The sequence below is a fragment of the Stylophora pistillata genome, chromosome 3 (genome assembly GCF_964205215.1).
Source record: "Stylophora pistillata chromosome 3, jaStyPist1.2, whole genome shotgun sequence".
Lineage (NCBI taxonomy): Eukaryota > Metazoa > Cnidaria > Anthozoa > Scleractinia > Pocilloporidae > Stylophora > Stylophora pistillata.
The window spans coordinates 7,284,121-7,300,223 of record NC_142521.1 but is presented as its reverse complement, the minus strand read 5'-3'; the positions used below and the strand labels follow the sequence as shown (position 1 = coordinate 7,300,223).

Genomic DNA, 16,103 nt, shown 5'->3' with positions numbered 1-16,103 from the left:
GGATGTGTTTACCGTCTCATAGAGCGCCAGACCTCAAACTCAACATAACGCATAAAAGTAGCGTTGAGTTCCAAACGTAAATTAAATTAACTTGCCGCCGCGGTTTAGCTTCACAGACGACGCAAATTTCGGTGATTTCACGTTGTTGTTTTGCAAAGGACGGCTAAGAAATGTACAAAGTTTGAAAACGCACGTGCTGGGCTATTGTTCTGCCAATTAGATCTATTGTTTTTCCACGTTCTCGTTTCCGTGGCCGTCGTGGTTTGCTTAAAGTCCCTATTGGGCAAAGAACGCGGCGGGGAGAGGGTTGGCCTATCAATTTCAATTGCTGCTACACAGAGGATTATTGGACCCGGAGAAGAATCATTAAGTGATATTTTTAATTAAAGGATTCGTAATGGCCTGCTCACACACTCCCTACAAAGCTGCATGACTTTTGTAGGACCGGACCGGCTGAAGTGAGCAGGTCTAAAACAGCCGTTCTGCCCCACATTAGCATGGCTCTGTTGCATTTTCCAAGAAAGTGAAATTTAATTGTGTACTTGATCATAAAACTAAACAGAAATGAGAAAACTCACGTTTCTCTTTGAATTTCGAGTTTCCTGTTTTTGACTCGGAGAACTTGAGAATTTGAATTTATAATTTGAATTTATACTGGAGTCATGAGGTACAGAGGTCATGGGTTCAAATCCCACACGGGTCTGAATTGTTGTTGTTGTTTTTTTTTTCCACGCCTTATTTCCAATACTAAATAAGTAGTGTTCATTATTGCGAGGATCGCATACAGAAAATAAACTTTATTGCATTTTTAACAAACATACTTTTTTGTTCAGAATTGGCTACTAACGATGTAAGAAAGATAATTCAGGAAACTGTCTTTATGTTCTCAATAAATCTTTGAATTGCAAATCTTGTTTCAATTTAAGTACAAATTCAAGAATACACAGATGATTTTCTCCAGGGTATGTTTGAATGACTTTTTTCTTTCCCTGCTACTGACTTGATGCTATGCTTTCTTCCCATGTGATTATTACGTGCCTCCTGAGTTAGAGTCAATGTGCTGCTAGCTTGTTCCGAGTTCAAGGAATCGTTTGATTGCAGGCCCTCCCTCTCTCTAAGTCCTTGCATATTTGCCTCTCTGGCGTCAAAATTTGCCATGCTATCGTCAAGGATAGTGGTAGCGGGCACACCAACGCATGCGTTAACAAGCTCTCGGTTCTCGAGTAAGGTTTCAATAATCTCTGAGGGTTTTGGTCTTTGGGCCGGATCTTGATGCCAACACTTCCCAATTAGGGAGACCCTGTAAAAGAATGCAGACGAAACTAACTTCAACAATCACAGGCTGGCTGTCGATCAGTCACAAAGACAGACACACAGACAGACACACAGACAGACACACAGACAAACACACAGACAGACACACAGACAGACACACAGACAAACACACAGACAGACACACAGACAGACACACAGACAGACACACAGACAGACACACAGACAGACACACAGACAGACACACAGACAGACACACAGACAGACACACAGACAGACACACAGACAGACAGTAGGTCAGTCGTTCAATGAGTCACCCAGACAATCGATCAGCCAGTCAACGGATTTCAGCAACGCACTCAGTCTACTACTAATTGACTCATTCAGTGAATCGGTCATTTATTCAACAAGTTATTCACATCCCTGCAGTAAGTGAGTCAGTCAGTCTAGCTGTCAGCTTTTGCAGCTGTCTTGCTTTCTGTCCAAAAGCCAGTGTTTTTTCCTTTTAGCAACTTGTGTATTTGGCCTCATAACTTACTGAAAATGTGATACATGATTTACAAGCTAAGCAGCCCAAAACGCCTAAGCTCACCCCAGTTTCACGATCGAGCAACAGTTTACTAGGAATATTGCAACTCCTCGATAGAATAAATTTTTATCATAATTTTACCCTCGATTTTTTTTATTCCTGAAAGCTTTTTGTTACTCATTTATACTCCTAGGTGAAAACGGGCACTGTAAGAGTGGGGTACCCCATATCCTTCCCACAGCACAGCAAGCCATAGCGTACACAGCACAGCCAGCCATAGCGTACACAGCACAGCCAGCCATAGCGTACACAGCACAGCCAGCCATAGCGTACACAGCACAGCCAGCCATAGCGTACACAGCACAACCAGCCATAGCGTACACAGCACAGTCAGCCATAGCGTACACAGCACAGCCAGCCATAGCGTACACAGCACAGCCAGGCATAGCGTACACAGCACAGCCAGCCATAGCGTACACAGCACAGCCAGCCATAACGTACACAGCACAGCCAGCCATAGCTTACACAGCACAACCAGCCATAGCGTACACAGCACAGTCAGCCATAGCATACACAGCACAGCCAGCCATAGCGTACACAGCACAGCCAGCCATAGCGTACACAGCACAGTCAGCCATAGCGTACAAAGCACAAGCCAGCCAGGGCGCGACCCAGGACTTTCTGGTCCGAAAACAAGTGTCCTGGGGCCCGTTTCTCAAAAGTCCCGGTAACTTAACGGACCCGTAGAGCGGTTCTGTTTTCATTCAGGATGGGAATTTCAAAAGTTATGAAAAAACAAAATGAAACCATCAACTAAAGAAACAAAATGGAGCAGAACCTGCTTTTATATCCTTTGAATTTTTATTTTAAAACATGGCCTCGGGCCCGCTAAGTTACCGGGACTTTGGAGAAACGGACTCCTGACCACTAGGCAACCACAATCTCTGTAAGAAATCAATGAAGATACATACATTTCTTGGCTGGACTGGTTCGGTATTTCCAATGTGTAGCCTTTCTCCACTCTCTCCAAGACTCCTGCGTTGGACATCCCTTGGTATGGAAAGCCGCCGATGGTAGACAACTCCCAGAGTGTGACACCATAAGACCAAACGTCTGTACACGGAGTGAATAAACCTTCCCTGATAGACTCTGGTGACATCCATCTAACAGGCAGCATAGCTGTTGAGTCGTGGAAAAGGAAATGTATGTTAAATCTTGCTTGAAGTTTCTTACAACTACATGTATCATAGCTGAAACTGCAATCTTCTATTTCAAGATCTATTTGATAAATTGCAAAAAAAACAAAAAACAGAAAAAACGAAAACAAAAACAAACAAAAACAAATAAAGAAACGAGCAAACAGAAACCCTCTTTCTGATAATCTGGTTTAGCTTCAAACTTGTACCTACCCCTCCGTTGAAACCTGTAATAATCGTTGTTTTGAAGAGTCCGCGCCAATCCAAAATCACCAATCTTTATAATGTTCCCAAACCCGACCATGCAGTTTCGTAGCGCTAAGTCCCTGAAAAAAATGGCAGCAAAGGACAAAAGGTCGCTTAAACAAGCTCTGTCCTCATAATGTTATGTGCATCTTACAGCATTTTGATCAAATCTGCCAAGTTTTCAAATTGAATCCTTCTAAATCGTCTCATTTGTCCAAACCTCCCCCGTTCCTTCCTGTTAATTTTCTCGTTCTCTATTTTCTTCAGTTATTAACCTGTTAATGTCTTTGCCGTCACACGGCGTGATATACATTTCCTTGCTACATAAAACGAATTAAGATTTTAGATAGCTCAGACAGAGAAAAATAGGGAGAGGATGGGGGAAGCCTCAGATGGTTGTGAGTGCTTATAGCGCATTTGAGGCTGCAGCACTTTGCAAAGGAGCCGCAAGTGATAAAATCTTTGTTTCCCAACCCGAACGGTCTGCATCATTCCTTATTTTTCCGTCAATAGACCTGAATCCTCTCGCCTGGGATAGTTCTGGGCATTACATGTAACTCAAACAATCAGTTTGCTCGAATTTGAATTCACTATCACATGAAACTCAGAAAGTTAGGTCAATAGTGTCAGTTGGGCCAATAATGTCCTGGTATCCTCTTTCTGTTGTGCATCTATGATTTGTCGCACTAGTCACTAGCTTCACCTGTGTACGAAGTTCATATCCGTCAAATACTGGAGCCCGCGAGCAATGTCCAGTGCCATAGTTGTCAGACTTTGCGGAGTGACATCTTCTGACTTTAAAAGAAATGTTTATGTAATGTTAGTCCTGACAGAAATTCTGCCATGCAGTCCCAGTATCTAGAAAATCGATCAAAACTGTTTACTGTTACCTCTGGAGCTCCAGGTTGATTCACCATTCGACGCCGAGCAAGAAGAAAATTCTTCAAGTCACCTTAAAACACAACAGAAATTGTTTTAACTGAACTCAAGAAGCTCCGAAATTGTACAAGGGTCGATCGGAACGTGGCAGAAGTGTTACCGTGAATCATGAGTTCCATGACGATGTACACTGGTTCGCTTGTCGTACACACTCCAAGTAGCTTCACCAGATTTGGGTGGAAAAGGAGCTTCATTTTATCTGCTTCACTCAGAAATTCAATCTGTGCAGGGCAAAAGTAAAAAAAATAACTAATCATATCTGGATTAGAAACTTGTTACTTGTTTTTATTATCTTCGCAACAAACGATTTTTAAAAGCAGGGTACAAAAACTGATGGTGATGTTCAATGCATGTCGCATGGATGCCTTTATTTTATCCTTTCTTTCAAAATATCATTCCATATGCAGAGAAAAATGTTCGATTTTTGGCCACATTTGCTCTTATTGTGCATCATTGATGCCTTTATTTTATCCTTTCTTTCAAAATATCATTCCATATGCAGAGAAAAATGTTCGATTTTTGGCCACATTTGCTCTTATTGTGCATGGTCTTATAGTCAATGCGTGTCACATTGATGCCTTTGTTTTATCCTGTCTTTAAGAATATTTTTCGGTATGCAGAGACAAACAGTAACTCTCGTCAATCGTACCACTTACATGTAACATGTTTGGTCATATGATCAAGAATTGATCGACTTTTTTTTTTCCCATACGTTTAATAAGCTCTAAGAGTCAACTAAGAACTGTAAAATCAAATTTTTATTTGATATTTAATTTAGCACTGTTTTGCTTCGACTCCATCCCGAAAAATCTTCAACGTTCCAGATATAACTTTCTCATGGAAAGGAGTTATTTCCTTCAGGCCAAAACAACCAACGTGCAGGATTTTTCACAAACTCTAACCTTATCCTCGATCGTTGCTCCAACTCTTAGGGTTTTCACTGCCACTGGAACTGAAACTTCAGATTCCTTCATTCCCAGACCTTCTCCTCCAAACACAGCTCCGAAAGCTCCCTCGCCCAGTTTCCTGTTTAAAATCAGTTTTTCTCGCGGCATTACCCAGTCATCTAAGATAAATATGGACCCGGTAAAGTTGGAATCCAAGAGACCCAGTTCGCGCTGACGATTTTTAGTATTGCGGTACTTTGAAGAATATCTGGCGGAGAAAAGAGAAAAAAAACAAGTGCTTGTATATGTGTATATATTCCTCTCATAATATTTATATATATATATATATATATATTGTATATATATATATACAGTTATATATCTGCAGTTATATATATATATATATATATATATATATATATATATATATATATATATATAACTAACTGCAGACAGTACTGTTTCGGCCTTCTGGGCCTCATCAGTGCAGTGCTAATGCTAGGATGGAGGAGAACCAATATGGTCACCCCAAACGATCCAACCTTTGTGGTATCGTCTAAGCCATGCCAGAGTGCTCAAACTAGAGTACACTAGCGAGCATGCGCAATTGCAGCAGCAATGACTCATCCTAGTTAGAGTGCTCAATTTGGACATGAAAGCAAAGCTTTGTATGCCAAAGAGCTATATCTAACTGCACTAACATATATATATATATATATAACTGCAGACAGTGCACACTGTTTCGACCTATGTGGGTCTCATCAGTTTTTTATGTTTAAGGTGGACGGCCGGGCCCCCGATGAAGGGCGTGTGCAATGCCCGCCGACCAACAGGACTAATCCCACCCATGGCTTGCGTGCAATGCCTTAGGGTTAGGGTCCACCAGAAACGAGGGTCACCAGACGCCAAACTCGCTGGGGAATCGAACCCCACCTCACAGAAACAAAAATTGGGTACACAGAACTAAAACGAACAAGGACAAACAGACCAGTGCAGTACGCCAACAAAGGAGACCAGCACATGGACAACAAAACAAATACTCACGAAAGGCTACTGTGCAGTGCACCAACAAAGGAGACCCAGCACAAGCAGCGGACAGACACACTTACAAAGTAGACAGAACGAACGATACTAGCCATGGGTTACGAAACAGATACTAACAATTAGGCTACTGTGCAGTACACCAATGAAGGAGACCAGCACAAGCAGCACAAAGACACGCCCACTCAAGCAAAAGATCACACGTCACTCAAGCAAAAGAAGAACGAGGCTACTGTGCAGTACACCAATAAAGGAGACCCAGCACGAGCCTAACCGAGACACACTCATTCGAGCAAAAAAGGAAACTAAATAACTACGGGGAGCAGGACTAAATGGAAAAGACAAGGGAGTCGTTTACCACTGAAGCTATGATGCCACGGGCGCCCCACTGACGATGGAAGACGCGACGACGCCTGTCGGACTTGCACCGCCTGAAGGAAATTGGTAAATAAAACTTCAGGCGGGCCTTGATAGAAGCAATCACCGCCACAGCGCCAGGACGAACGTTACGGAAACGGAAGTCGTTCCTACTCCGCCAAATACAAAACTTAGAAACATTGAGCAGATAGACAAAGACACGCGGGACAGAAACCAGTTCACTAGAGTTGAAACCAAAGAGGACATGACGTAAAGAGATGGCAGGACACATAGGAGAGAAGGAAAACAGCAAGGACTGGACCCAGGCGAGAACACTCTGAGCAAGTGGACAGTAGAAGAACAAATGCTTGAGTGACTCGACCGTGGGTCCACAAAAACACGAGAGAGGAACAGATAAACCAAAAGAGGAGAGACGCCGGGCGGTGTACAGGACGCCGTGCGCAATCTTCCAATTTAGGTCGATGACACGACGGTCAAGATAAAAGAAGGATAGGGCACGCCACGTGGCAGGCCAGTCAAGGTTGGGATAGATGAATAGAAACTTAAGGACACAATAAGGCTGGACCATGTTCTCAGAGAGAAGATATAGGTAGCAAGACTTGGTAGACATAGTAAGAACGGGAGAACAAACAAGAGGGCATGAAGAGCCGTAGACTAAAGAGTTTTTTGACGTGGCGAAGGCCCCGTCGAGCTTACGCCAAGCCAAAACCAGAGCTTGATAGAAGGGCGGCAAGACCCTGAAGTCGAAACTAAAAGGACGAGAAAACACAACAAGAGGAGAGACACCAAACAAAGAGTTAAATCAAAAGGACATGAGAGCGACCCAACTGGATGGGGAGGAGACGAATCTCCTCACCCATTGACCAAGGAGGGCCCTCACCTTGGACTGAATATTAACCACAGAAAAACCACCAAAAAGGGGAGATTGAACCACGGCCGAACGGGAGACAAGCTCAACCTTGCCAGACCAGAAAAACGAGAAAACAAGACGGGAAAGCTTCGCCTCCACCCAGGCCGGCATGTGGATAAGAGAGGCCACATACCAAACCCGGGAGAGGGCGAGAGCGTTAATGACTAGGGCCTTGCCATGAAAAGAGAGAACACGAGAACGCCAAGACTTGAGAACACGGTCCACCGCATTAATGCGAGGACGCCAGTTGTCTTCATCAAGGTTACCGGGGCCGACAAACACCCCCAGCACCTTGAGCTTAGCAGGAGACCAGTCAAAAGGAACCGGGGGGTCCGTACGACCCCGCCAACCACCCAACCAGAGACCCTTGGACTTAGAAAGGTTGATCTTAGATCCAGAAGCTAGTTCAAAAAGCTTGTAAGTCTCAAGGGCAGCCAGAATGCCAGAATCAGTGGTAAGGATTAAAGATGTATCGTCCGCGTACTGCGAGATGGGAGACAGTACGGGACACCCAGGGAGAGACAGACCCTTGATACGGGGGTCTGCACGGATACTACACGCAAGAACCTCAGACACAAGAACATATAGGAGGGGAGAAAGAGGGCACCCCTGCCGGACACCACGAGAAAGGCTAAAGAAAGGAGTCAGGAACCCATTCACATTGACCGCGCTTTGAACATGAGTATAGAACAAGTCGACCCACGCGACAAAGGAAGGGCCAAAGCCCATGGTGACAAGAGTGGACCGCATGAAGCCCCAATCCACACGGTCAAAAGCCTTCTCTTGATCGAGGGACAGGATGGCGACAGGGGTGCCAGAAGACTCAGTATAGCTGACAACGTCTCTAAGCAGAGCAACATTTTCTCCGATAAAACGGCCAGGGACTCCGCATGTTTGATCTCGGCTGACAACGAGGTGTATTACCCGGAGGAGACGCCCAGCTATGGCACGAGAAGCAAGTTTATAATCCACGTTTAGAAGAGATATGGGCCGCCAATTTTTGGGGTCAAGGCGGTCCCCCTTCTTGAAAGACAGAGTGATGATACCTCTGCGCTGAGAGAGGGAGAGAAAACCAGAGGAAGAGCATTCATTAAGAACAGAAACAAGATCAGAGCCAACCACGTCCCAGAAACGGAGATAGAATTCCATAGGCAGGCCGTCTAAACCAGGTGCCTTGTTACGAGCCATGCCCTTAAGAGCGACGAGGACCTCTGATGATGTAAGAGGGCCCTCACAACTGTTGGCCTGATCTTGAGAGAGAACAGAAGACAAATTTTCAAGAAGAGAAGATTGAACATGAGGGTCAGTAGGTGAGGCTGTATAAAGACTAGAATAGAAGGAACCAAGAGACGCACAGAGATCGGCAGAAGACGAGACGATAGAGCCATCAGGCTCTCTCAGCGCAGAGATATGACGGTCAGCGGAACGTTTTTTCTCGAGACGAAGAAAATACTGCGAGGAAGACTCACCCTCCTCAACCCATCGGACTCTCGCACGCACCTGAGCCCCCCTCGCAACATGGGAATCAAGCCGGGCAAGCTCAGAACAAGCAGACCGCCAAGGGTCAATGCAGGAAGTAATTCCAGAATCAACTTTGGCCTGAAGATGCTGGACAAGACGTACCAGGGCATCTCTGGATGAAGATGTTGTGCGGGCTTTATTTGCACAAAAGCGGATAGTAAGCCCCTTGATTTTACTTTTCCCACGATCCCACCACTTAGCTAGAGAAGGAAAGCGGGGGATGGCAAGGCGCCAAGCAGACCATTCATCACGGACTAGTTGCCGATAGTCCGGATCGTCGAGGATGGAAGTATTCAGCTTCCAGTAGCCTGGGCCAGGTGGAACGGCATCGGGAACAGACAGAGATAAACACAAACCGCGATGGTCCGAGAACGGACACACATACACGGAACAAGACGACACTGATGGGACCCACGCAAATGGGACCCCAAAAAGGTCAATACGCGACGCTAAACTGCCATTCCACCTGGTCCAGGTGAACCCAGGAGTAGTGGGGTGGAGATAACGCCAGATGTCAATGACGCAGGACGCCTCAAAAAGATGGTTTAGTGTGGGAGAACTATCTCCAGACAAGGAGGCGGGGTCTGGGCCACGCCTATCTCGAGCCCTATCAAATACAGCATTGAAATCTCCAGCAAGGACCGTAGGGATGGAAGGGTCGATCCTTGAATGAAGGCCATCGAAAAACAGGTCTCGTGCAGGGTTGCAATTAGGAGCATAGACACAGACAACTCGGAAAATTTTATCATGAAACGAGAATTCACATTGTAAGAAACGACCATCAGCAGACCAAGACTTTAGAAGGGAGATAGAGGGACGATAGAGAACAACACACCCACAAGAGTGAATAGAACCCGGGGCTAGCACAGACAAGAAACCAGACGAGGAAAACCACGATGAACATTCAGTTAAGGAAACACAATGAGTCTCTTGAAGGCAGATAACATCCACCTTCACCGGGAGAGAGCGCAACCATTGCACGAGACCATCACGCTTCGACCGGTCCCTGATGCCATTGACATTCAAAGTAAGGAGAGACAAAGCCATGAGGAAGAGATGGATGACCCTCATGAAAGCCAGGGCTGGGGCTGGGGTTTCCCCTTCCTACTGGGAAGATTGGGGACAGCCCTCGTACGCTTAGAGACCGTACTCGCCAACTGAGTATGAGAAGGAACCATGACACGTTTCTTAGAGCGTTTCCTGGAGACAACTTCAAAACCGTCCGATGACATGCTCCTCGTGAGAGGAGAGGAGAATTCAGAAATATCAGGAGACTCTGAGCCCTGAACAGGGGTAGAGTCCTGAGAGGAGAATTCGGTGATATCATCATCGACATTAGTGACACTTTGGCCAACACTAGTATTAGTGGTACTTTGACCAGACTTAACTATTTTACTGGTACTTTGACCAAACTTAACTAATTTACTGGTACTTTGACCAGACTTAACTATTTCACCGGTACTTTGACCAGACTTAACTAAAGAACTGGTACTTTGACCAGACTTAACATTATCAATAAATAATTCACTGGAATTAACTAAAGTACTGGTACTTTGACCAGACCTAACATTATCAATAACTATAGGACTGGTACTTTGACCAGACATAACACTATCATTAACTAAAGGACCGGTACTTTGACCGGACTCACTATTATTAACTAAACTGGTGTTTTGACCAGCGATACTATTATTAGGAACACTATTTATTTCTGAGGCCTCAGATTGTTTAGGAACGTTATTTAGATTACTGATTTCATTATTACTGGCTTCGCCAGGAGCAGAGATAACCATTTCTTCAGACGGAAGATCAACAGATTCGTTGGGTGGACAAGGAACGTTACCCGGCAGATTTGCCACATCTCCAGAAGAAATGGGCGGGAAATCAGCGGCCGGGGGAACAACATAGGGCGTAGAGCCCCAGACATTTCCGGTACGGCGGGAAGGGCAGTTACGGGCGAGATGACCAGCTTCCCCACATTCCCTGCATTTTCCATTGAAGGGACAGTCAGCAGCTTTATGACCCATGGTTTTGCAGATAGAGCAGAATGGCTTGATACCACGATACCAAATGCGCACAGGGTAACCGTCAATGGTGATTTGTGCGGGGATAGGTTTCTCCATGGACATGGTCAGAATTCGTGATCCAGTAAGAAGATGTGGACGCCCCATGAAAGCCTGACGTTTGCAGAAGAAAACTTTGCCAAAGGTCTTGAAGTCCTCGCACAGGATCGCGTCATCCCCTTCAGCGGGGTAGTGATGGATATAGACGAGCGTGTGTGGACGATCGGAATTGGTGACACTACATTCCACACCATCGAGATTTATAAAACCGGACTCAACAAGACTCGCCATATCGTCAGGATCTTTGAAAGTGAGGCGAATAAGGCCTCCCGGAACGAACTGAACCGCAGATAGTCTATTAAGGTCGATTTCCTTTTCCAACATTTTAAGAACAGCTGGTCTAGGGTGGACCGTAACTGCCGCCGTAGCATGGACAACACAAGTTCTAGCACATATTAACATTTTGAAAAGGAATAGGAAGAGAGAAAAAAAACAAAAAGGAAAGAAAGGAGAGAAAAAGGACTACAACAATTGCCAAAAAAGGCAAAAAAGGCAAAAAAACCCACCAAGTTCAGCAAAGCTGAAACCTGGATGGGTTCCCAACAAAGTTCGGCCCCACCAAAAAAAACCAAAAACGAGATGGGTGACCGAAAACAACAAGACAAAAAAGACTGGCGTTCCACTCCCGGCAGGTACTTAGCACAGTCGAATAAATTTGAAAAATGAGAGAATACTTACAAATCCTTTGCCCACGATGAGGTTTCGGACCAACACTTTACCTTGCAAAGATGAAATCCCGCGTCAGGTAAGTAGGGCGCACACTGTTTCGACCTATGTGGGCCTCATCAGTTTTTTTTATGTTTAAGGTGGACGGCCGGGCCCCCGATGAAGGGCGTGTGCAATGCCCGCCGACCAACAGGACTAATCCCACCCATGGCTTGCGTGCAATGCCTTAGGGTTAGGGTCCACCAGAAACGAGGGTCACCAGACGCCAAACTCGCCAAGCTCTGGAATAAACCATTGCCTGGGCGCTACACTTGTGGGACCAAGTGCAGGCATGTTGCCACGCGAGAGTGCTCAAATCACAACTAAGGTGATGAGCTTCGCCCGAAGGCTAAGTGCATGGCAACCCCAGTGTAGAGTGCTCAATCGCAAGGTAGCCAAAAGGCAAAGCCAAGCGAGAGCTTGGCTTTGCCTTTTGTAACCTTTTATAACCGCTATATATATATATATATAGCGGTTATAAATTAATGACAGGAAGATCGTTTCACCATTACTCTGAGTTTCACGCAGCGAAATTAATTTATAACCGCTATTGAAACGCTCTGCAACCCGCATCGAGCACTTTTTCACAGCCACGACTTCTCCTAGTCTGTTTAAATATATATATATAACAAGTTAAAAGGCCTCGAGCCTGATGAAGGTCTCGGACCGAAACGTTTTTATTAAACTTTCTTAGACTTTTTATTTGAGTATATGTCTTTCTTAGCTCGAAGTTGTCCGTCCTCGTGTACTACAATATTTTTCCTATATATTATATATATATATATACATATATATATATATATATATATATATATATATAACATAACAGCGAGCGCATGCTCGCTGGTTTACTCTAGTTTGAGCACTCTGGCATGGCTTAGACGATACCACAAAGGTTGGGTCGTTTGGGGTGACCGTCTCGGTTCTCCCCCATCCTAGCATTAGCACTGCACTGATGAGGCCCAGAAGGCCGAAACAGTACTGTCTGCAGTTAGTTAGTTATATATATATATATATATATATATATAACTAACTAACTATAATATATATATATAGTTATATATATATAGTTATATATATATAGTTATATATATATAGTTATATATATATATATAACTATTATATATATATATATATATATATATATATATATCTTTTAATTCACAGCGATGAAGTAACTAAGATTTGATTAGTAGATAATGCCAGGCATGGAATCAGACATTTCTATTTGTTTATTTATTTAATCACTTTCACCAGAGTATGGTGAGGGTCGCACAACAGAGCGAGGCTCCAAATTAAGTGCGCCCAACATCCCACCCATCCCACCCCAGGGGAAGACATCCATCACACAGTAATCTCGTGTGTGGGAAATTAACGTCTCCTACCCCAACCCTTCAGGAGACGGGACCTCCATTTATTCGTCTCTATCCGAGAAGACTAGAATATCTAACCATTTCTTGATGTTAGAAAGGCAGCAAATTCTTCTCAATTATTTTAAGACCCTGAGTGTTGGTCCGGCCTGGGCTCGAACCCTCGACCTTCCGCACAACAGTCCAGCGCTCTGTCCATTGAGCTAACCGGGAGATAAGGTCTCCCCCTTTTTTCGTATTTTTGATTTTATAACAAATGCCCTTGTCTTCGCATTATTTACCTTGCGCCTTACCTTCCTTTGAGAATCCAAATAACAAATATCAGGAATACGGAAACAGATGTCAGGGCTTTAAGAAAGATAAAATATCATTAGTGACTGGCTTATATGAAAAGAAATATGTTGTTTTGGTAGGTTCCTCTGAATATTTTGGATATAAAATAGCGTCACTACGTAACCTAAAACTTTCACGACTTTCAACTAAAGCAGAATTTTTTTCCCAACGCTAATCACGGAAAATGTGACCGAATCTCCCATACAAACATTGCGAAAGTAAAAGAACTTAAGAAAAAAATAAAAAGGTGTCTGTCACGCTCTCGAAAAAGTCTATACAAGCTTTCTCTAACGGTGGGAACATAGGAACATTGCAAGAAAACGACGCCAACCAAAGTTAGAAATGGTTTGACTGAATGGTGGCAGGTTCTTCGCTCTCAACTCACAACTGAGTTGCTTGCAAGACTGCGCAAACTGAAGCCGAATCGAACAACATGAGCAATGTAGGGGAAAGCGATTAAATGGAAGTAGAAGAAAAGGATCAAAACAGGGCTAGACCCATCGACTGCTGAAGGGTGATTTTGGTATAGACATACTATCGCTCCTCACTTTAAGAGAACGATCGTTACGTGTCTAAATTTGACTTACCAATGAGTACGGTAATACCAATGGCCGCTCGACAGGACACACCCAAAGCTTTCCTTAAATTCTCTACTCCGCATAGTGCTTTTGGTTCAGGTTCTTTATAGAAATGTCAGAAAAAGCATTAGGATCCCTTTTCTTGGACCCGAACTCGGGGTTTTATAATAATAATAGTTATAGACTGGCCAGAAAGGAAAAGGATAATAAAAAGTATTTTTCTTCTTGAAAAGACAGCTCAAACTTATAGAGTATTCTATAAGCAAGCTGTCTGTAGAATAAAAGGGGTAGGTTTCTAAAGAAAGTGTGGTGTTGCGTCTGCGGGGAAGTATAACAAGGTAATTTGGTTTTATCAACTGAGCTGGTAGTGTAAATTGGCCACCGTGAAGGGTTTCAAAGCTAACGTTTCGAGCCCCTTCGTTAGGGGGAAGGGCAAAGGGCTAAGGTTCGAAACGTCAGCCTTGAGACCCTTTACAGTGGCCAATTTACACTACCAGCTCAGTTGATAAAACCAAATTGACTGTAGAATATATCATCTCTGTCAATAAAATGAATTAAGGGGGCTAAGCTTAGTTTTTTAAAGTCGTTTCCTTGCGACGAGGAAAACTACTCACGCGAAAAATTTTTACCCCGCTTAAGGGACGCGGCCGGTGGAGAAAAGCGATAAAGAAGGTGGTAAAAAATGCCGAGAGTGTTCTTGATAACCATCAAGCCGTGTTTGCCCGCTTTGCCGATCCACTAAACAAAAGTCTGGACAAGGCCAGGAAAAAATTACTTAAGATGCACCAACCATGACACGGCTGCTGTGAGTTGCTATTATTTCGGTGCTGAATGCTATTATTTCGGTGGATCGTAATCAAATCAAAACAGCCCCTGCTAAAAGGTAACAAATTCTTGGCGGATATATCAACATCACGATTGATTTACAAGGTGAGAGTTTACTTCTGTAACTTTGAAACAGAAAATAATTGAAATGAAGAAGCTCACCTGGTAAAACATCACTTGGTATTGTTCCCGAGGCCCATGTAATTTTGTTAGGGTTCCACTGCAAGCCTCCTGAATACGTTGCATTCGGTTTGTAGGAATGGATGAAGTGTTCAATGATCGCGGAGTGCGAGGTGAATTTCTGTTTGATGATAATGTCGGAGAGACGATCTCCTTTGTTGAAGTGCACCCGTCCAGACACACCCAAGAAGTCCACTTGCTGTATATAGCGACGGAACTTTCTGATTAATTGGAAGCGAGATATGATCAAGATGAGGCTTTTTTGAAAGGAGAACCCAAAAAATTGGCAGTAAATTCAAAGTAAAACACTCAGCCACAAAATATCAACCCTTGATAATATTTGAGAATGACTGCTGAAATCTGGCTTGTTTTTATGAGGATTGGTGACGGTCTTTAAGCCTTTTTATTCAAATCTAGATGGGGTAGTTACTCTCTAATAGGCAAGCGCGCGAACTAAGCGGATTTAAAATAAAACTGACGTTTGAATGACAAATTACCATCCGTTTTCTTTAAAATTTTCAAACAAGAGAGTGAATCTAAAAATCTTGATTGCAAGGCTCTTTATCCTTCTCCAACTTTTTCCATCTTTGCCTCACTTCGTATCAGTACTAAGAAATGTTGCATCACTGCTTTGAGCTTTGGTTTTGGTGTTTCTCATAATTCGGTGGCCTGTTTCAGACGAAAAAATTCTGTTACACAGCGCAATTAACCAGTCAAGTGCTTAATCGGGTTACTTGTTTCCCTCCATAGTACAGATCTCGTTGTTTTGTTTCAAAATATGATCGATCGGTTGACATAAAAATTGGCGACGTTTACATTCGTCTTTAGGAAACCAGTGTTCCAGCTTTAAACCTCTAGAAACGTTTTGTAATACCAAATATAACATTAGCATATACTTACACTGAGGTAGAATTGGTGTCAATTTTATCCAAAGCTAAAGAGTCATTCTTAAGCAGTTGGTCCAGTGCTAAAGTGTATGTCCAAACTGCGTCATGCGCAAACGATGCGTAACCCGACCATTCCTTTTTCTGTGAAAGCAAAAACATTGTTTAGGTAATAGGGACTTTAAG

At 43.7% G+C, this 16,103-nt stretch overlaps 1 protein-coding gene across 1 annotated transcript; it reads right to left on the bottom strand.

Annotated features, from left to right (window-relative positions):
* Positions 1–782: 782 nt before the first annotated feature.
* On the bottom strand, positions 783–16,079 carry LOC148734341 (putative molluscan insulin-related peptide(s) receptor). Its single transcript, XM_088752765.1, has 11 exons — positions 15,934–16,079; positions 15,016–15,254; positions 14,038–14,130; positions 13,411–13,465; positions 5,085–5,337; positions 4,283–4,403; positions 4,134–4,195; positions 3,947–4,038; positions 3,211–3,323; positions 2,773–2,980; positions 783–1,300 (listed from the first exon to the last, which is right to left on the bottom strand). The coding sequence occupies exons 1-11, from the start codon at positions 16,077–16,079 to the stop codon at positions 934–936; spliced, it is 1,749 nt and encodes a 582-aa protein (XP_088608891.1). The 3' UTR covers positions 783–933.
* Between the last annotated feature and the right edge of the window lie 24 nt (positions 16,080–16,103).

Bases quoted from the DNA above. Each gene is read 5' to 3' on its own strand.
- LOC148734341 (XM_088752765.1), bottom strand. From the start codon at position 16,079: ATGTTTTTGCTTTCACAGAAAAAGGAATGGTCGGGTTACGCATCGTTT. The intron at 3,324-3,946 runs GTGAAGCTAGTG...CATTTTTTTCAG, and splicing joins GATATGAACTTCGTACACAG to GGACTTAGCGCTACGAAACT. The intron at 1,301-2,772 runs GTATGTATCTTC...ATTCTTTTACAG, and splicing joins AACCAGTCCAGCCAAGAAAT to GGTCTCCCTAATTGGGAAGT.